The sequence below is a fragment of the Crocodylus siamensis genome, chromosome 7 (genome assembly GCF_052110815.1).
Source record: "Crocodylus siamensis isolate JL-2025a chromosome 7, ASM5211081v1, whole genome shotgun sequence".
NCBI lineage: Eukaryota > Metazoa > Chordata > Crocodylia > Crocodylidae > Crocodylus > Crocodylus siamensis.
This window is the reverse complement of record NC_143401.1, coordinates 69,208,242-69,230,084: the sequence shown is the minus strand read 5'-3', so window position 1 is coordinate 69,230,084 and position 21,843 is coordinate 69,208,242. Positions and strand designations below refer to the sequence as shown.

The following is a 21,843-nucleotide window of genomic DNA, read 5'->3' as shown; positions in this document are numbered from 1 at the left end:
TTAAATTCCCCCATAAGTCTTTATGGTGTTTTGTATATTTGGGATCACTGGGGTTTTAGGTTTTTTTCAGTCAGTTAAATGAAATAGTAGTCCCAAACATTCGTACCTCCTTGGCCTGTCTATGAGGTTAGATAGTTTAATGTTTATATATATGTTTTTTGTTTTTACTTGTGTTTGCATCAATTTATTTAGAGCATTCTACCTTCAGAAGATTCTGTGAAAAATAAGCATTGAAAACATAAACACATGGCCATCATGGTATTATTCTGAGTCTGAGAACGATAGCTCCATCTGGTGTACTCATTTTTTTATATTTGTTATTAAACAGGCATTCTCTCATCTAAAATCTTGGAGAATAGATTCAGTATTGTAGTTTAGTTTTTGGCAATGAAAAATGACCCAGACATCACAGTCTGTCTGGGCTAGAGGGGATTATAGATCATTCTTCATACTTTAATAATCAAGATGAAAAAGAACTAAAGAAGAAACTATTATGAAATTACTGGTTCATTTTTTGACATGCTGTACATAGCAATAAGATATACTCAGCAAAATCCTACACTGGTCTGAGTGTCCATTACTTTTCCACAATATAGGTCTGCAATGAGCTACAGCTCATGCAGTCCATTCAGGCTCTTTGAAATCAATAAGAATTTTCCCATTGGCTTCAAAAACTTTTGTATCAGATCTTTTGCCAGGCAACATTATGATGTTAAATACATAGAGAACAAGGAAAGTAAATACAGTCGGCTGGGGCACAGGGTCTACCAGTGGTGTTGCATCACTTCATCCTTTTTGAAGAACACCCAGTGGTACTATGACATTATGTAGAGTGCACAGCTTGTCAGGATAGTGATGCTACCTATCACCAGTTACACCGTGTAGCCCAGAGTGGTTCTGCAGCATACTGCATTCAATTCCAAAAACCAGACTGCAGTATAACCATATGACTTTGCTGGTGCTAGGGTGCCTTATTATATATCTTCCTATAACCTGAAGGGTCAAGCACCATTTACAGAATGTAGACAGCACGCTTTTCAATATAGATCCTGCTATAGTATAATGCAACACCTGAAGTCCTGCTGTATCTTTTCCTACTAGCACCAAGTGTGTAATGGTACTTAAGTCCAATTACTATCCCTTTACACACAGACTGCATCACCAGTCTTTTTATAGGTTCTTCAAGGGTATGTAGATCAACCCTAACCAGTACAAGTTTTAATGTTTATATATTGCTGAAAGATGCAAAGTACTGCAGTGAGAGCCATTAGATTAGGTCCTGTATCTCTCAGAGTAGATACAATTACCCTGGCATTTGAGGCATTTCCTATTTAAGTATTTGTGGGAATACCACAGATACCACACAAAAGACAAATAGTTTGGTAATTGGTTACTTTTAATAGCCTTCAATTTATATGAATTATGTATATTATTATTTCAGTAATAATGCACCAGACTATGGTAACTTATCACTATCAGCAGCCAATAAAAAAGATTTTAAAAAGAAACTTATTAAAAAAGGTATTGTGGAAGCAACCCTTTCATTTTATGAAACAGCATGAATTAATCTATACACTTCTTAGAAAAATATCATTGCATTTTCATGCAAAACTCAGTAACACCAAAAATACACACTGAAGTTGTCTGATAGTTTTGATTCTTGTGAAAAAAGTTGAATTGATAATGAAGAACCTGACTTACAATAAGTCGATGTTTGATCTCAGAATCCACTGGCTTTCCAGCTTCCATGCAGGCTGTGAACCAAGAGATGTCAAGAAGTTCAAATCTTGAACTGTCCCTCACCTTCTGTCCTCTTAGCCACTGCAGAACCTCACCACAAGAATTGTTCTCTGCTACAATGTGGGTGACAGAATCGCTGTCAAGGAAAATACAAAGATGAAGGTTTATTTGTCTTTTTGGAGCCAACAGTATCTCACGGCAAAGCTGCTGTTTTAACATTTATATACCATGTGCTTCCTGAAGTGTTGTATCTATTGTATGGCAGGATGTGGAAAGCAAGCTGTATTTTTATATTACAATGTATCTTTTCTATTCAGTCCATATATTTTAAGAACAGTATTATAGTTTGACAACTCTTATAAGTGCAGCATTTTCCTCCGTTCAGCATCATTTAACTTCTCTGGACACTTTTCCATTACATATTTTTTTGCAACTTGGAAACTGTTTGGCTTACACAAGCAGTATTGTAATGAAGAGGCTGTTTTATGTTACCTGACAGCCTTTAGAGAAATAAGGCTACTACTGGTCAATACATAAGAGCTTCATAATACTTTGAGATGTGCTGTAGAAAATCCTTCAAAACTCTAGAGCTGCTAATAGTTTTGGTAAACTTAAAATCTTCTGTACTTAAATTAAGCTCTTCATAAATGGTATTGGTAAATATATGCAAAAACAAACCTTATGAATTATGCATCATGTCTGAAGACCATCTCCTGCTATTAATATGCTGGCCTCTTGCAAAACTGATCTGGTATAATTTAGCATAAAATCTCCAGAACAAATTTAAACTACCATACACTATATCATATGATAGAGTTATGGTTAGATTTTCTTAGAAATGAGGCAGAAGTCACTACAATAACATCTGGCCTCCTAGAAATGCGTGATAAAGAAATATTAGGCATTATATGAATAATTACTTTCAGATTCTAGAAGGTAGAAGCAGACTTGGCCAAAATGACAATTTCTGTTCCACAAGAACTTCTGAAACACTGAAAATAATCATTTTGTTTCTGAACAATATAAAGTTTTAAATTTCCTGTGAAAGATAAAAAATAAAAATATTAAGCTAATCAAATATTCACAGCATTTTCAAATAAATTGAGCCTCAAGTTCCAAGGCCCCTCTGTTCACAGCTATGGGTTCTTGTGATCCAGGCTTCAAAGCTTTAGTTAGCACTAGGAGACTGCCAATACACTGAGAACCTAGAGATCTGAGAACCATAGGTGAGCCAGTGCCCTGGGGCTCCCTGTCCTTTCAGCTCTGTGGCAGGGCACATGGAAACCCTGAAATCTTAAGCTGACTTTCTCATGGTTTCTATGCTGCAGAGCTGGCATCTGAGGTACCAAGATCCCTACCTCTATCCAGGTATCCCAGAGCTTTGAGGTTCCTGGTTTTGTAAAAGCTATGGGGCCCCTGGCCTTGGGACAGTCTACTACCCAAGAGCCCTGGATTGCTCTGGATGCCTTTTAGAGTCCCTGGTCCCAGTGCTGCAGTCCACATGACAGGGCTGGCTGCAGAGTCCGGAACACTAAAAGCTCTGGTGTATCCAGAAACCAACCCTGTGAATTGGCTAAAAACCAGGCAGGGTAGCAGCAGAACCCTGTTGGTGTTTTGTCAAGTTTGTTGAAACCCACAAAAGTCTCATTATATGCTTTTTGTCTCTGCAAATTCCTATTTCCCAGTGAAAACCTCTTTTCTACCCAGCTCTACTTAAAGAGTTCTGTTAAGTCATTCAAATTACACAAATTTACTTTACATTTTCACTTCTTGAGTGGCAAAAACCCCTTATGGTTGATTGCTGATCATTTAACAGGGTTTAGCCAATGGTATTGCTAAGTGTGCATGTGTTTATCTGTACTTATCTGCAAGAAAGAGCTTTTAACTAGAGGTACACCCAGGGCTTTCCCTGGCAGGGAGTGAATTGGGGCAATGCCCCCCCCCAGGCCCCGCACTTTGGGGGTCCCCATGGAGCCAGGCAGAAAGGCTGTGGCAACTCCATGCCACTGCCAGCTTCACAGCCAGCTGGCCACTCAGCACCCCTTCCCCCACCGAATCTACTGCCAGTTTCCTCGTGTCCGGAAGCGGGACCCCATGCCCTGCTCTGGTCATCTCTGGATATACTGATATGTCGGTCCAATATCAGATCAGCACCAATATAAAGAAAATTGACTGTATCAGGAGTTGGCCTGATGTGGCCAACAACGTGACCAATAAATGCCCCATGCATGAAGCCACACCGCAGCACGTAGGCAGCAAGGTTCAGAGCCCGGAAGCATGGAGAACTGCATACAGCTGGTAAGTCTGTTGTGCTGGAAGGGGAGGGTGAGGGAAGAGGCATGGTGGGGACAGATCAAGGCCCCTGTGGTAAGGGAGGGAATGAGGCTGGGGCTGGGGCTGGGGCTGGGGCTGGGGCTGGGGCTGGGGCTGGGGCTGGAGCAGGTGCTTCCCAGCCAAAGTGGAGAGGGGCACAGGATGGAGTCACAGCTCATCTGCAGGGCATGGGGTGGGGGGGCAGCTCCCACTGCTATGCACACCCCGGGAGGCCACAGGGAGGCATGTCCTCCTGGAACTGCATGGGACAGAACAGGCTGCCACTGCAGGCTGGGGCTGGGGCTACGCCAGGCTCTTCCCAGCATGGGGTGGAGGGGCTGGGCTAGGCTGTGCTCAGGGCAGATGGTGGTGGTGCTGGAGGGGGGGTTGGGAGGGCTACAGTGAATTTTGGGGTGGTTGCAGCCCCCTGTGTAGCCCCCCTCCCAGAACCACCACCACCCAACCCAAGCTCAGCCCGGCCCAGCCCCCACCAAGAAGAGCTCAGCCCAGCCCTGACCCCAACCCACAGTAGCATCCCTCCCTGCCCCCACACAGATCCAGGGGCACATGCCTCCCACCCCATGCCCCCCCCCCCGAGTGCACACAGAAGCAGGAGCTGCCAGATGAGCCACAGCTCCATCCTGTGCCCTGCCCTACCCAGACAGTGCCTGCCCCAGCCCTTGCCCCAGTCGCACTCCCCCCCCTCCCCACAGGGGCCTCTGTCTTCCCCCCCATGCCCCTTCCCTTCCCTTCCCTTCCCCTTTCCCTTCCACCACAACAGACTTACCAGCCAGACACTGCTCTTCAAGCTGTCGGGCTCCATATCAGAAATTGGATCAGTATCGGCTGATATGCCACCTTAAAAATCAGCTATTGGCCCCAAAAATTTCTAGCAGTGCACCCTGAATTTAACCACATAAATCAATGGTTCTCAACTGTTATACATGCAAGATACCCCTGGATAGTCTCAAGGCACTCCTCATAAAATGCCAACTGTTAGTTTTCAGTCTATTTTTGACTACAGAAAAATAATTGAGCACTCTTTATGTTGCCAAGAATGTAGAAAAATTACAACTATGGATTTCTATTTGTAATCTAGGTTTATCTTGAGAATCCTGGGCTCTTATACACACGTGGGGCACCTGTTCTGATGTGCTGGAAATCCAGCATGTCAGAGCAGACTCAATTAATCAAGTCTGCTGGAGGATGTAAATTGACATGCTCTGGCAGCCTCATGCATCACGTGTATCAGCGGTGCTGCGTGACTCCATGCTGGGAAAATGGCGGCAGTGTGCTTTGAACTAAAACACATTCTTTGTGCTTTAGTTCAAAGCATACTGCCACCATTTTCTCATTTTTTTAATTAGTGCAGCTCACTAATTACAAGCACCCGACACCGTGTCAGAAGCACATGTAAAAATGCCCCTTGTTTGCAACCCTAACAGTGCTAACTTTATGTGGATCTTTATAAGGATCATTATAAGGATCTCAAGGCACCCCACAGTTCTGTGGCACCCAAGCTGTGTATCGTTGATAGTCATCAAAATATAGGTTCATGAAAGATATATATTGTCCCATCTATCTCCAGATAAGCTCTTCTCCCCTGGGAGACATAGTATCCTCCTGTGCTTAAGGTTCCTCATCATATCATTGTATCTTATAGGAAGCAAACACAATCTACAAGATTTTGACATCAGCAGCCAAACATGGATTGGGGAGGAACAGCACTGTCTGCAACATGCTTCCTGCTTGACCCCCAGATATCCAGACAGATAACCCATTATTATTTGTACAGGACAGCAACAGGCTATACATGTTGCACACAGCTGTTTCATAACCATTCCTTAAGAAGTCACAATGTCAGTAAACAAAGGAACAAGACAGAATAAAAGGAAAATATAGCCTGAATGGTGAAGTTGAGCACTCATCTTGTTCGCTACCTGTTTTTTGTTCGGATCTCTTTCTCTCTCAATTTCTTCCCCCCAGTGCTAGTCATTTCCTGAAGTCCCTCTTTTACTCTTGCTGTTTGTGAGGAACAGGAAGAGCCACAAAAGACATGGACAAAAGCATTTGTTTGTATGTTTTCTCGGTATATTGAGAGGCTGTTAACTAGTAATAATATTAGAGTAGCATTACACTTAGCATGTACTAGCAGCACTTACAATGCTAGTGTCTGAGTGTTAAAACAGTAAAGCACATACATTGTAGCATAGGGCCGTGTTACATGGCAAGTTTAGTTGGCTCCTGGAGCTCTTAACCACTGAACTGGCCACAATTACACTTAACATCTTTAAGTGGTTTAAAGCACTCATTATGTGGCTCAAAGTTATGCCACTCCAGGGCAGGATTATTTCTGGTCCTCATAATCTTGCTCCTGTTCTATTTAGGTGTGGCCACTCCCAACAGCAGTGCCACTCAAATTGAAGTCCTTCAGTATCCCAGGATGCAATGGCCCCTTCCCCCACCCTCCTGCTCTGTGGGATCTCACATCCCTGGCTGCTTCTCATAACAGTATTTCCCATCTGATGAGAGTTGGGAAACTCTCTCCAGGGGTAGTAGGTGCAATTTTTCTGGTGAAGAGCAAGGACTCTCCAGGCAAGAAAGGGAGGTAGCTGGGAAAGGGAGAAATAAAGGAATCATCCTGCTGCTGCTTTCACTCCCTCCTCCCAAGTGATTGGCCTTTAGGTTAATGTCAAATCTCCCTTTGGGCTATGACAGGTCCAAGTCAGTTCCGAACAAGTGAGCATCCAGGAAGCAACCCCCCCACACAAACGTAGGAAACATGTTAAGAGCTAAACGCCCCCCAAAACCCAGTCTCTCAGCCTCTCTTGAGGGACCCCACCACCTCCCACCCCTGCCCCAGTCTAGAACACTACTGCTGCAGCAGACAAGGGACAGGTGAAGCATAGAGAATCATAGAGAAGTAGAGCTGCAATGGACCTCCCTGCTCACCAGGCCCCTAGGGGCAAGTCACAGCTGGGAAGGTAGGGGACGCCAGTCAGAGAAGGTTTTTATACTAAAGGTGTGACTGCTCCAAACTCCAAGCTAGCGCTAAGCCAAACAACATTCATGAGACTTACAGCATAAGGTGTAACCATAGTCAATTTTCCTTTTCCAGCAAGGAGTATGTCCAGATCCTATCAACTAACATGTTGAGCTAATACTGGACTGCTCCACAGAGGTAATGTGATTAGGAGACTCCAGTGTGTTGGGAGGGTGGGAGCCTGACAACCCACTGTTTGCAGACTCCAACCCCCGTACCACACAGGATTCTTGAATCAGTGCCTGTGCAGTGGCAGGGTCACTCTCAGCTCCTGCACCACACTGAACCTTGAACCATAGTACCAGTCTGAAACTGGCCCCTCTGTCATCTCAGAGCCGAGACCAAAAATCAACCAATTTTGGGTTTCCTACCACATCCCACCACACTGGGGCCAGTTCAAGGCCCAGTGCTATGTAGCACCAGCACACTGGAACCACATGGGAGCCAGTCCCAGCCTTCAAACCACACACAAGATGGTTCAAGATAAAACATGACACTCTGAAGTTCAGTCAGTCACTCGATTCATTGCTTTCATAAGTAATAATGCTACTTAACTGTCATGGAAGGGCACAGGGCACACACTTTCAGCTTGAAACTTAATTACCATATTTCAAAGCAAGATTTTATTATTATTTTGGGAGACTAGTATACCAAATCCCTAAGTATCAATCAAGTCCAAAGAGCTTATTCATTTCAAACCCCCATGACTTCTTAAAATTCAGTGGGTTACTCATGTAAGTAAGTTTCCACGGTTATCCACTAAATAATTGCTATCATGTAATCTTTCACTGCATTAAATGTACAATGACTGTATTTGGGGAAGTTAAGTTAAACATTTTACCCTGCAAGAAAACCCTTTTTTCTCATTTCACAACCGGTAGAGTAGAGCACATATAAATTGTCTGTTTCAATTATCTCTAAAATGTCTGAGAGAGGCCATTCAGTGGGCAATGTATTATTTAACCCTATTAGGTTCTACTTTAATTAAACTGTCATATTTTCACTTGTGTACAAAAATTCAGTTGGAGACACAGAACTTCTGCTTCCTGTGGTTTATTTCACTTTATATAAAATATTCATCTTTAATGTATTTGCACCAAGCTGCAGATCTGGGAACTCTGCCATCATTATACTTGCTGAAGCAGTTTAGTTGTTGTGCACCAGTTTCCTCTGGTATCTGTACAGCTGTGCTTGATTCTTGGCAGAAAATGTAACAAATTTAGTGTTTCCTCTGGCATTCTCGACGACAACAAAAGTCAACAGTTAAATAGCTCTGTTTTATCCAGTTGCATCTAGCTTGAAATTAAATATATTGGCCAACTCCTGACAAAACAAAAAAGTTTTGTTTCATGACTTCACACAAAGTTAGAAATATTAGCAAGAAACATCTCTGTCTCAGCAACACAAATGGACCCAAATCTTTTCAGGTACATATCAATAGATCTTAAGATATTTGAAGTTAATGGAAGGTTTTTTTGCTGTCTTGAATGGGTTTTAGATCAGACTCTAATTGCCTAATACCATTTCTTATTTTATGTGATATCTTACAAGTTGTTGTTTCCAAAAGAAGACTGTCCTTCTTTTCTGATTCACACACAAGGTTAAAAGATTTAAAATGTTGCATGAAAGAATGTGACTACAGATATTTTGGAGCTGGAAGCTCCTGTTTTGTTCTTCATGCATAGTATGTTAAGCAGGCATTTTATATGGAGAGGTGAACACATTGTGATTTCCTTTAACATTATAAATAAATTGAGTATACACTAATGTCTGTGAAATTAATAGGCTAATTTCACTAATTAAAGCCAGGACCAGGTATATAGAGTAAATGCTGTACAGGCTCCCCCAAAGTCTGACAATGACTCTACCCCTTAATCTTCAAATGCCATATCTCTGATCCTTTTCTGTAAAAAAAAAATTCTGCACAGAGCCTGCAGAGCTTAACAAAGATATGTTCCAGTATCGTTATCCCTTAATCAAACATATTGCTCAGTGGGATACTTCAAGTGGGGAATAATTACTTTCTGGAGTAATTACTCCTATTACTATTCTTTCTATTTATTTTGTGTGGATGCCAAGAAGGGTATTGAATAGGGGATAGATCACTCCAGATATTTAGTGCTCTCCTTCCATAGCATCCACTTTTGCCATTGTCAAGGTTAGGATACTGGGCCAGATAGACCATTAGTCTGACCTAGTATGGCACTTCTTATGTTTTTACAGGTAAGAGATGTTGCAGGAATAAAGTTCTAAATGCTTTACATTTATTGTACAGGCAATTTCAACTTTTTCCTTTTCAGGAACCAACAATTACATTTATGTAATAACTAAGCTCTAATGAGAAAAAACACTGTCTGATTTACACCCGCTGAAGAACCTGGCTTATTGGTTACAGCAAAACTAACCAAGTGTTCAATCTTGAATCACGTGAGGCATTTTTGCAGGTTCAAGAAGCTGAATTTGTTTGATTTTATACATGGGGGACAGTACAACCTGATTAAAGTCAAGAGTTTAAGACAAATTTGAGTCATGAATCAAAGGTATTGACTTATGCCTAGGTGTTTCTAATTCTCTGCTAGGTTATCTTTCCTCAGTTATCTTCATTTTTATAACATAGAACTATCTACTAAATAGCCATTTATTGGGAAAAAAATAACATTATATGCAAATTAAAAGTTATTTGCAATCACTTGCATAAATGTATTTATGACTTTGTTACGATTACAATCTTTTGATTTCACTTGGCTATTTCACTCTTTGCAGTATTGTACATCATTAACCTTCATTATAGTATATACCTTGAATGTAACATATCCTGCAATTAGCTAACAACACATCTTATGTAGATTTCCAAGACTACGAGTAAATTTTTAAGTACCAGCATCATGTCCAGATTGTACATACATAAAGAATTTCCTACCTTAGCTCATTTGCTACCCTGAAACCTTTTCTTCTTGCCAACTCCATCAAGAATCTCCGTCTGGTCACCCCCATTTTCCTCTCCATTATAAAAATGACTAATTCACAGAACTTTATTTCATAGCTCCTGGGAGAACTTGTAAGGTGCACCCCTTTCTGCTTTTTCCTCTGTGGGACCAATGTTGGAGCTCTGACCCTATTCATGATGGAATTGTACTTGACTGTCTAAATATGAGCTTATATTCATTCTGCCAGCCACGATCTGCATCTGATGTCACCACATATTGACATCATTCTCATCTGTTTCTCTTCTGAAATAAAAAACAAAAAACAAAAAAAACCCAGAAGCATCAGTTGTTTTGAACTCACTATGAAGACTTCTCTACAACTTACATGTGGGAAGAATTTTAACTACTCCACACAGGTGCACATGCACTGAAATTCACTGGAACTTAACAGGCCATTGCCTCTGAAAACTTAATCCAGAAAATATCTTCATAACAAATGATTCAACTATATTGGACCAGATTCTTCGTTGCTAGAAAGTGGCATAGCTCCACTGGAATAACATTTTCAAATCATTTTCAATATCAACATTATTACCACATTTGGACATAAAATATACAATTGACATTGCTTCCATTTTTACTTAGAAAGTATTGCTGAGAAAGAATTTAAATCCCATCTCATAATGATGGCTTGCATTGTTCTGTGCTCTTGTCATTTATCTCTAATTAACTTTGAGGGTTTGATTTGCTTTATGTAATTTTGCCCAGTTGTTTCTTGGGTTGTATTTTTAACTTCATTAAAATGTTGATAAAACGCCTTTTTTTAAAAAAACCAAACTAATAAAGCAAAGCATTTTAAAATAATTTCACAATAAAAATGAATTTATGGGCAATTTGATTACAAGGAAATGAATAGCAAAGCATTTGAGACTAACTTATATACACTTTAAATGTGCCAATATCTGACAAATTGTGCTTATTGCATATAGATGTGCATAATTACTGGGCATCTATCATATGTTTGATTCAACCACCTCCACTGTGACACTTGTCACTCTCAACTATGATTCTCTCAATACTTTGATGAAATGTACTGATATGTCGCCAGCATAAGCCTGTCTGCACAGCATACACAGGGGCACTGGACTTTGAAGCAAATGGGGAAATGTGCCTCTACTAGGGTTGCCAACTCAAGACACATTTTTTAAACGACAATCTGCAAACTTTCTACTGATAACCAAACTTTTTTACAGGTGCATATTTTACCTAATGTAAATGTAACTATTCTGCCAGGTCCTGGACAAGGGTAGGTTCAAATTTAGGGTTTAATATCAACCGAAGCAAAAAAAGCTTGTTTGTCAGTAAAAAAGCTTGCAGATAGTAAAAATACAAAAAAAAAACCTTGGGTTGGCAACAGTGCTCGACTGCAGCAATGGTTTTACACCATGCTTCCCTCATTCCAGGCATGCCCTACTCATCCCCACACTGGACTATCTGCCCTCATCCCATCACCCAGCCTTACCTCATTGGCCCATCCCATCCCAGCACAGACCCCCAAAGAAGAGCTATTGTCTGGAACACATCTTCCTTTCCATATTATGCTGAATGTGTCGATCTGAGTTGCACTAAAATACAAAGTTCAGGATAAAATTCCCCCAGCTTTTTCCAACCTCCCAGGAAACAAAATTTACACATCTGAATTATTGAAAACACAGATTTCACCAATTCTGCAGAATATGTCAAAAATGTCATGGCATGAGCAGATCAGCAAGCAGACAAAAAAAGGAACAAGAAAACAAGAACATCCTTCCTAGCATCAGATATAATTATTGCAGTCTATCCAGTGTGCTTTGAATGGTCACTTTGTCATTCATGCGTTACAGAATAGTATTCCATAAACTGTCTCCTGTCATTGTGGTCACTATTTTAAGATAAAATTATGAAAAGAATCATTGGCACTTCCCCTAGCATTGTAGCTGCTGGCTGCATCAGCTAGAGTGTCACCAATACAAAGAAAAAGTTATTGTTAAAATAGAAGCTAGACATCAAAAATTAAAACACTTGCCTATAAGCTCTGGGGCCTTCCTCAGGCCATGAAAACCCAACTAAATTCATTCATTTTTTCTATAGCCCGAGGATAGCCCAATGGCCAAAATATCAGCTCTACTCCAACTTAATATTTGTAGCAGGGATTTTATCACAAAAGAAAATTTTATGGTATTTTTAAACATGTTAATAGGTAAATGGAAACTATGCTTAAAGGTTACATATAAAAGGTTTGCAGCAAAGGAAAAAAAACTACTAATCATATGGACATTGACACTGCACAATCTGCTTGGTGGTTTCATGTCTGTTTGCCAAACTGCTGATTGACCTGACAGCCAAGCTGTTGACAGGCATCTCCCTGTTTACTGCCTTCCCAGTCTTGGTAAAATGCTTTATTCATCTTCAAAACCTACAAGGAATAACATATTTATGAACAGATTCTTTACAAATGTTTAACAAAATTATTTTATGTTCTAATTAATTAAGTGCTCCCGATCATGCAAAGATAATTCCCATAGCATACCATCAAGATGCTCGTATCAGTAAAACCTTTCTGGTACAAAAAAAAATGTTATTTTTTTATGCCCATTTAATAACTCTTGGGCCATATTATCAAAAGTATTTAGGCACTTAAAGATGCAAATAGATGCCAGGTAAGACTTTCAAAAGTGTTTAAACACATTAGCTACCTAGTTTGCATTGAAATTAATTTTGGGTTTTGCTATAGCTCTTCACCTAATGCAACTAGATTTACTTTTCTTCTTTGCATGGATTTATCTAATGAGTACAGTATTAATGTCTTGCAAAAGTCTTTGTCAGTGATCCCATTTTACGAGAGATAAGTTATAGACCTACCTAGATTATCATGTCCCTGCTGGTATAACCCCCCTCACAGGCAATATTATTATATAAATATTTTTATTGTATTCTATATGTAGAATATGTATTTGGAGTAAGCAAGAAACTATCAAGGTCAGAGTATTATTTTTGCCAACCAGAAACAAAGAAGAAAATATTTAATTTTGATTTATTCGCATAAATTGCTAGTTTATAAGAAGCCCTGTCCATATAAAATAATTATTCAAGAATAATAATATTCAAGAAGAAGATTAAATAACCTTTTTCCTAAATATATAGGAGACTTACTTCTATTAACTGATTTTACTACAGTCTTTTTATCATTCATATATCATAATTTAAATTATTCTAGTCTTCTTATATCTTTAAATATAATGTATTGCCTTGCTGACCTTGAGTTGTTGCTGGGTCTGCTCCTTGCATGAAAGTAATTAGATTATTTTTAATGATTTTCAGAAGATACATAATATAATTAAGCAAATATGGATGCAAGTTCAGTATGCCTCTCACACCAACTGTGCCTTCCAGCCACCATTCTGCAAGAAACAGTACAGCTAGAATTAGTGTATGAAAGGCAATCAAAGCAGGAGAAATAGTGTAATGGGAGGCAGAGAACAAAGTTCCTTTCAAGTACTGAAATGCCCATATGTATGCATCCATCAAGAAACTGTCAGAATTATCAAGAGCCTTTCCCATAAATGTTTGCAGTTGGTTTCCAAGTCATACAAAGTGGCAAAGAAAGTATTGAAAATAAGGATGCCAATCATGGATATATCTAATCCTGGACTTTGGAAATTTTGGAACGGAATTGTCCTTTTACATAGAACTTTTCAGATCTGAGCTAAAGGTGGTCAGAATATGTATGAGGTGAGCATTCCTCACGGTTCTACTGAAAACTTTGCATTTTCAGCAAAATAAGTGAAAATGTAATTAATGCCTGTTGGTCAGTCAAATATTTCCATCATTGGCCAAAAACCCTTTAAAAAAATAATTTCTTCAAGATCCTTCCCACTCCCATGCCCCTCCCCCCCAAAAAAATCCTTTAGTCAAAAAAACAATTTATGTAAAAAATCATTTTAAATGGCACTACTTTGGGCTGATGCCTATTTTCACATATATATCCTTGAAATTAAAACAAGAGTCTTGGGATATTCATATTGTTGAACATGCTTCTTTGTGGGAGCAAGCTTAATAAATACATTGTTTCCAGAAATTAGATTAGGTATATCTGTAACTTACACATGAACATGCTGTCCACAAAGCGATTTAATCATCATACTTGGAAAAGTCACTGATCCACTGACAGTTAAAAAATAGCATAATCACACACCATAATGTAACTCATCCACTATTCTAATATTATAAAAGCCTAAGTCTGTCTGTCTGCAACGCTTTATTCGTGCTCTGATTGGCTGTCTTGGCATTATTCTGCATTAGAGGGATTCTGTAAGGCTATTGCTGTGGTAATCAAGACACCTTCATTTGGAATTTTTATTGCAAACATTTTACAGCATAGTGGAACTCATTTCAGAAGAAGAGTGTCCCGTTATCTGAGTCATGGCACCATATGAAACATCTTATTCTTCACCACCCATGACTAGTGGCCTATAAACCACATAGACCACAGAACAGTTTTCTACTAAATGCAATTCCTCTTCGTATACAGCTCCTCTGGAGTGCTACACATTTCATTTCTCTTTAGGGAACAGTGGGGCAAGGTGACTATGAAAAACATGGGATTTTTTAAATACATTTCTTTCTTCTAGTGTTACTTCTATGCAAAAGAATGAGTAGGGCCATAAACAGAGACTAGGATGTATGCAAAAGTGGTTTAGTATTTAACTGATTCTCCTACAATGTTCCATGTATAGTGATGGTGGTGCCATGGTGGTTTCAAGCACCCCCAAGCCCTGGAGATCACAGCATCTGTGATCACTTTAGCACAGGTGTTTCATGCACCCCTGAGCCTGGGAGATCATAACTGCTGGGATCCCCCAACCCTGGGGACTGTGTGGAGTGCCCCGGAAGCTGGGAGCCCCTCAGCTGAGCAGGATTCAAGCTGCAGTAACTTGCTTTTTACTGGTGCAGGGGGAGCCTGATTCCAGGCTCCCTGTCCACTGGCAATAAGATGCGACAGGATCTAATGTGCAATACCACAATCATGCCTTCTGCTATGCATGTGTGACAAGGCAGTAGGCACAATTGTGTGGATTGCATGTTAGATCCCACCACACCTTTACCTGTACATGTAGAAGAGGCATCAGAAGTAGTGTAGGAGCGTGCTGTTTCTGCAAAGCACAGAACTGACAGCTCTATATTAAAATGTGTTGCCTTGCATCTGCCATTAATTTCTGGGAATTTACTCTCCCATAAACCACATTTAAATATTTTATGCAAAGTTTTTGGCATTCTTGTGCAAAAACAAAGAAATGTGAGATTACTTTAATACATAGTTGGAATATGCTAGTCTTCAGAGCACATAGGAAACAGAGACTACTAACAACAGAATCTGTAGAAGTGATTTTTGTATTCTACCTCCTGATTTCTGTTTCAATAGATTTATACAGTGCTCCATCCACCATAATAATCAAGAATTATTTCACCTTAGCTTTTTCCAGAAATGTGACAAAAGGTTGCTTCAAAACTTGGAAACTGGGCATTTTTTATTCCCAGTTACACACACACACAGACATTGGAAGATCATATAACATATATTTATATTTTAACATGCCTGTAATTTATTTCTCTTTGGAGACTCCTGTGACTTCTTGTGTGTTTCAGTGGTGGTCCTTATTTGCTGCTGCATATTCTGTCTGTTGTTGGTATATCATCTTCCAATGTCTCAGTATTTCAAAATAAACATAAAAAAATAGAAAAAGAGTCCATCTCCCCTCACCTCTTTTTCTTAAGTTTTTGTGAAACATATTTGGAATCTGAAAAGACTTTCAAACGTATTTGTTCTTTGTTATACTGTTTATTCCCTAATATAAAAACAATTGATGAGACTATAACCAAGTGTAAAATATTTAAATGAAATGAACTTTATACATTTTGATGGTTTAAAAGGCAAAAACAGTTTTGATTTTCTTTTAATACCACAATTTTAGTCATCTATTTTGATTGCCACTAGGGAATGATATATAGCATTCATTATTGCCTGAAACTTCTGTTCTTAATCCAGTTCTATCTGAGTAGATTGTTAATTAGATGTAGTTGGTGTCATTGTTAAATAGGTAGCCCTAGGCTGTAACAAAGTTTTACCACTGAATTAGATTCAAAGGCTATAGCATCTGATAGATTCTGGACAGTATTAGTAGCATTAGCAAATATTGTTTGAATGTACTTAACAAAAAAAAAAAACTATTCTTGAAACCAGCATCTTTCTACTTTTCCCATTGACCAAGACTTCTGACAAAACTTACACAGCGAAATTATTCAACCAGTCTGCAAATAGAGAAGTATTATGTGGTCATGTTAAAGGGCAGGGATTTAAAATAAAGTGGACCAGAATTAAAGAAACACAAACACTGGAAAACATATTCCAAGAGTTCTCATGCATATTTAAAAATCAATTCACTTCCAGCAATATTCACACCCCTGTTTCCATGACAGCATCAGCAGTTGCATTTACTCAAGAGAACATTTTGGGAAAGCAACTTTGCAGAACATGCTGAAGTTTTCACATATGATCTGATAAGTTCCAGCATGTAATCTGAGGATCAAGAATATTATAAAGAGATATTACAATCCATAGAAAAGCCAATGAACTGATACTATGCTTTCACTGTGTTTACTTAGCTATACTATTGAGCTCTGAGTACTTGGACTGGGGCTTTACATATGCTTGGAAGAGATCCAGTTTGAGCACCAGGTGCCCAAGTCTCATTGTTAGGATTCAAATCAGGGTCAGTTCCCAGAAAGATCCAATCCATTAATTTTACTCAGAAACACTGTGGTGGTGGCACCTATCTTTAGCCCAATAAGTTTCTTGTTAACGTGATCTGTATTTAACCATTCTGGATTGAGTTACATCAGAAATTCAGCAATCATCAACCCTTCATCTGGCTATCTCTTGAATACTCCAGAACCAACATCTCCTTTTTAGACCCGATGATCAGTATCCAGAATGGTAAAATACAGGCTACATTATACAAGAAACCCGCAGACCAACATACATATCTGCACAGAACCAGCAATTGCCCTGACACACTAAGAAAGTTATGATATACAGCCAAGCCCTCAACTACCACTGAATTTGCACGAAGGAGAACCCAGGATTGCCACTTCACGAATCTTAAAAAGACTTTCACTCAACAAGGGCACTTCTCCAGAGAGCTAGCATGCACTTTTGAAAGAGCCACCCAGATACCATGTGAAGAATTGTTGCAGTACAGAAGGAAAACCCCCATGAATCTCACATCACTGGTTATGACATATCACCCCTCCCTCAAACCTATATGGAAAATCCTCAAACAATTGCAACCCATACTAGAAGGACACCCAATTCTTAAAGAGATCTTCTCAGAACTGCGCATCCTAGCCTTCAAACAAGCACTGAACCTCACTAACCTCATCACCAAAAGCAAACTTCCTATGGCTCAAAACACACCAAATGGATCCAGACAATGCCTAGACAAGAAATGGAAAACCTGCCAACATATCTCCAGCACCCCCACAATTACTACACCCCACAACAGAGCCATCAGTATTCCTGAATCTTAAAGCTGCATCTCCAGAAATGTAATATATCTCATCCAATGCACCAAATGCCCTGATACATAGGAGAGACCAAAGCAACTGCACGCCAGAATGAACGTGCATTGGCAATCTATTAAAGACAAGATACCCAATTACCAGTAGGGGCACATTTCTCACAAGAAAACCACTTTCCCTCCAATCTCTCAGTATTAATTGTCAAAGGGAATTTACAAAACATTTTTCACAGACAAACCTATGAACTTCACTTCATCAGCCTCCTGGATACAAAAAATCATGGACTAAATATAGACATTGGATTTATGAAACATTATAACCTGCCTAACATCTCACTCCACAGATACCTCTCCACTATTTACCTGCTACATTCATCCCTCATCCCCTCCCCGCAACGCCAGCCTGTCTCTCACACACTGACTCCTCAGTTTACATCTTCACTGTCTTTCTTGCATGCAGACCAGCCTCTGGCCTCTTTACTATTCATCCCACCAGGGAAGAACACACACCAACTGCAGATGCTTCTTCAGCCTGACAAAGGGTATTTAAATCCAAAAGCTTGCTAAGAAGAATTTTTCCAACTATTTGAGTTGATCTAATAAAAGATATCAGATTTACCCAAAAAAACCTTGTCTGCCTATAAAGATAGATGTGCATTAATTAATTAAACCAATGAAAAATAGAAACAGGCTAGCTTGTCTATGCTCCATTTAATTAAGGACTTATGTGAAATTCATATAGAAGGAAAATACGTTCCTACCTGGAAGATTTCATTTTGCCTGCAGCTTTCACCTCATTAAACTGAAGATATAATCAGATCAGAGAATGCAGGTAGTGAGATCATATACAGTAAACAGTAGTGTTAATATAATTAAAGGGGGAAGGAAAAGCTTGTGTGTGTTTTTAAAACAGCAATCTTTCTTGCAATATCAGTAACTAATGAACGGAATACCAGACTATTTCTTCCATAGCAGTTTATGCAAATTTTAGAAAAAGTATACAGTTTATCTTCCTTTTTGACTACTAAGCAAAAATGATGGGTAATGGTTAATACCACCACAAAGGATTATGCTTGTTCTGCACTCTCTATTGAAACAAATGGCAGAAAAAAAGGCAGAAATTAGCAACAGAGAAGTTGAAAGAACTTTTGCAAACAGGCATTATACATATTTTCCCATTACCTCTGGAGAGAAAACAAAACAGATGTTCATCTGAATACGATGTGAGGTTTCCAGGAGGGGGACAGAATCAATTAGATGCTTTTTTTTTCATTCTGAAAATACAAACCAAAGGAAGCCAGAAAACAGTATAACCTACAAAACAGAAAACCCAACCTTCCCACAGACTCCTCGGTAAACGAGCTAGCATTTCATGTTACAGTCCTAATTTCTGTGGCTTATTCTACTGGAATGGAACAGAATGCTCTGCCCTTTGATTTACTGAAGCACTGAATTCAGAACTGTCAGGTAAATGAAACACCACTGGGTGATTTATCCAAAGTGAGAAAGCATTTGATTTATCCAGCTGGATTTTTTGAACCCAAAGCCACAGCTGCCATGGATCCAGAGCATAATCTCCAAAGAGCCATTTTTTTTCCTGTTTTCTGCCCAACTTCACCTTTTATTTTGTAAGTGCTTATGGCATTATGAAATATTTAAAAAATCATTCCTTTAGCCATGGTGCTCTTATAGCTCTACATTTTGCTATACTGAAAACTCATTTTTTAAATTGCCCATTAAATATCAATTTATTTCTCAAAGCCACTGGAAATTCCTCTTCCAGGCTAACTCAAAATTTGTTCCATGGTTTCATCTTACAGTAAATTGAGTATTACTAAGTCAATTCAAAATTATAAATCGACTTTCTTCCTTCATTTGTTTTGAAGGTTCCTCTCTGAGATGTAGAGCATGAACCAATGTTCAAAACTTTAAACTACATACTCTATTTACTGGAGACAGAAACTTAAATCTGCACTGTGTAAGTCTAGATAAATGGCCACATTTCCTGAAAGGTTAACACCTTCCTACCCTGATTCACTCTGGGGTTCTTACATGCTGTCACCAACATCAAACATGTTCCGTTTTATTTATTAAAATACCATTTCCTTTAAGGCAACCCATTTTTGTGGGCCTTTCACTAGTAAATTTTCACTGCACTTTTATTTCCTTCATGGCAAATATTAGAGATAACCTGGGCCGGTTTTAACATGCACCATTATTTATATAATACAGTAAAATGTCAGAAATATCTATGCATTTCATTATGTCCTCTTAAGTCTTTTCCAGAATAAACCTTTTAGATCAATTCTTCCTTTTCCCCCCTCATGAGTCTGACTTCTTGTATAGAGGTCACATGATTATTTTCATTTTCTGATAAATACCACTTCATTTTTACGAGGGGTACAAATTCTGAGAGTTTATTACACTATTCAAGGAAACAATATAAAACAGCATAAAGAAATAAGGAAGCACAAGCAATATCATTTGTATTATTGACTCTGTTCTTCTGCTGGCTGGGTTTTTTCAGTTTTAAGATAATTAATTTTCATCGTGCCATTGTTCAATCTGTAGGCACTATTATGCCGAGAGTCAATGGTCAAATGTCAGCATGAAGTGAACTTGAGACAATACTCTGCTGAAGAATCCTGTTTACCATCACATTTGATCTTTTTCCTTGTATTAAATTCTCCCATATCGCTGGCTAAAATAACCATCATCCATCAAGGAGTATGAGAGCAGGAGTGATTTAAAAGTGGTAAATCTGTCTGTGAACATCTATCTGTTAGAACTCTGCATTTAAAAAATTATGAAAAGTGCTTGCCGTTTATAATTTAGAGGCATTTTGATTTAGCCATTTGCTACAACATGTTTTTCACAGTTTGAATATGGATACACTCATAATTCAATAAAGTGATTTTCCTTTGCTGCTGGCTGAAATATATGTGGCATACAATATACTGAAACTCCCATCTGAGAGCATTATGTGCAGAACAAATGTAGACTATAAAAGTGAAGCAAATCATGGATAACAGTGTTTAAATCTGTGGAATTACGCAGGTACAAAATCAAGCTAAGTTAGAACATACAAACTTCAGATTGTAAAAATGAGGATGGCCTTGGTGTACTGCCAAACACAAAAACAGTACTACTGAAAAGAATTTTTCTTACAGCATTTGTGCGCAGAAGAAATTGTGCACACGTGTACATACCCACAGTCAAAAAGTAATGCCACCTCATTTTATTTCCTAAGCAAGCCATGAACATGGGAGGTGTTCTTGTTGCCTTCTTGCCTAGAGTAGCCACAGTAAACTCAGAGGTTTATGTCAAGACCCAGATGAAACTGAAACATTACATTCAAAGAACCTGACAGAGACATGACAACACTAGCCCACACACCAACTTGTGCACCACAGAAGCAATCTCATCATTTGGATAGTCTGTGCCGACCCAGCCTCCGTACAGCCCAGAGGATGAAAGATGGACTATGGGGATGACAGTGAAGCAATGGAGGTGGTTCAACAGTGTAACAAGGACAAGGACTTTTACCGTGTCAGGATACATGCTCTTATTTGCTAGTAGAAAAAAAGGCTATGGATGGAAGAGACAAGTAGGACTAGGTACAGATGTTACACCTACTGGTCTTTAACTGCACAGAAAGTGCTCTAAATCTATAACTGAATGGACATTTATGACTCTTAGAGCACTTTAAAAATGGCAGATCATGCTCTAATTAACCCTTGGTGGATGTGTACTAACCTAAAGTGCTGTTAGAGCAGTTTATCGAACATGAGTGCCAGAACTCATCGAAGATTAACTTAGAGCACAATCACCACCATCTTAAGCAGTGTTGCACAGAGCTGCACTCTAGCCTCAGGTGGAGCTTTCTGCTCTGCCCCAGCTCCCAGCCAGCCCCGCTCCCTCAGCCTCTGATACCAGCCCCACCTCCTCCCTGCAGCCAGCGGAGAGCCACAGCCTGGCTGGGGAGAAGAAAGGGGCCAGAGTCTAAGACCTGCAGCAGCCCTGGCTGGGCAGCAGTGTACCACAGCCCAGCTGGGCTGCTGTTGGGGAAAGGCTTTGGGGTTTGTTTCCTTACAACGGCCCTGGCGAGGTAGCAGCACACTGCTGCCTGGCCTGGCAGGGGGACTGTGGGAGAAAGGGCTTTGGGGTCTCAAGCTGATGAGAGATTACAGAGGAAATTCTCCTT

At 39.4% G+C, this 21,843-nt stretch overlaps 1 protein-coding gene across 3 annotated transcripts in view; it reads right to left on the bottom strand.

Annotated features, from left to right (window-relative positions):
* The window catches only part of DNTT (DNA nucleotidylexotransferase), a 335,988-nt gene that overhangs the window by 227,471 nt on the left and 86,674 nt on the right, over positions 1–21,843 (bottom strand). For 2 of the 3 annotated variants that reach the window (XM_090057571.1, XM_090057572.1), the window contains exon 2: positions 1,702–1,876. In XM_090057571.1, the coding sequence (XP_089913697.1) occupies positions 1,702–1,876 (175 nt within the window). Of the gene's footprint in view, positions 1–1,701; positions 1,877–10,016; positions 10,327–11,545; positions 12,191–21,843 lie in introns of those variants that run through there. The other variant, XM_090057573.1, reaches the window with a different exon arrangement.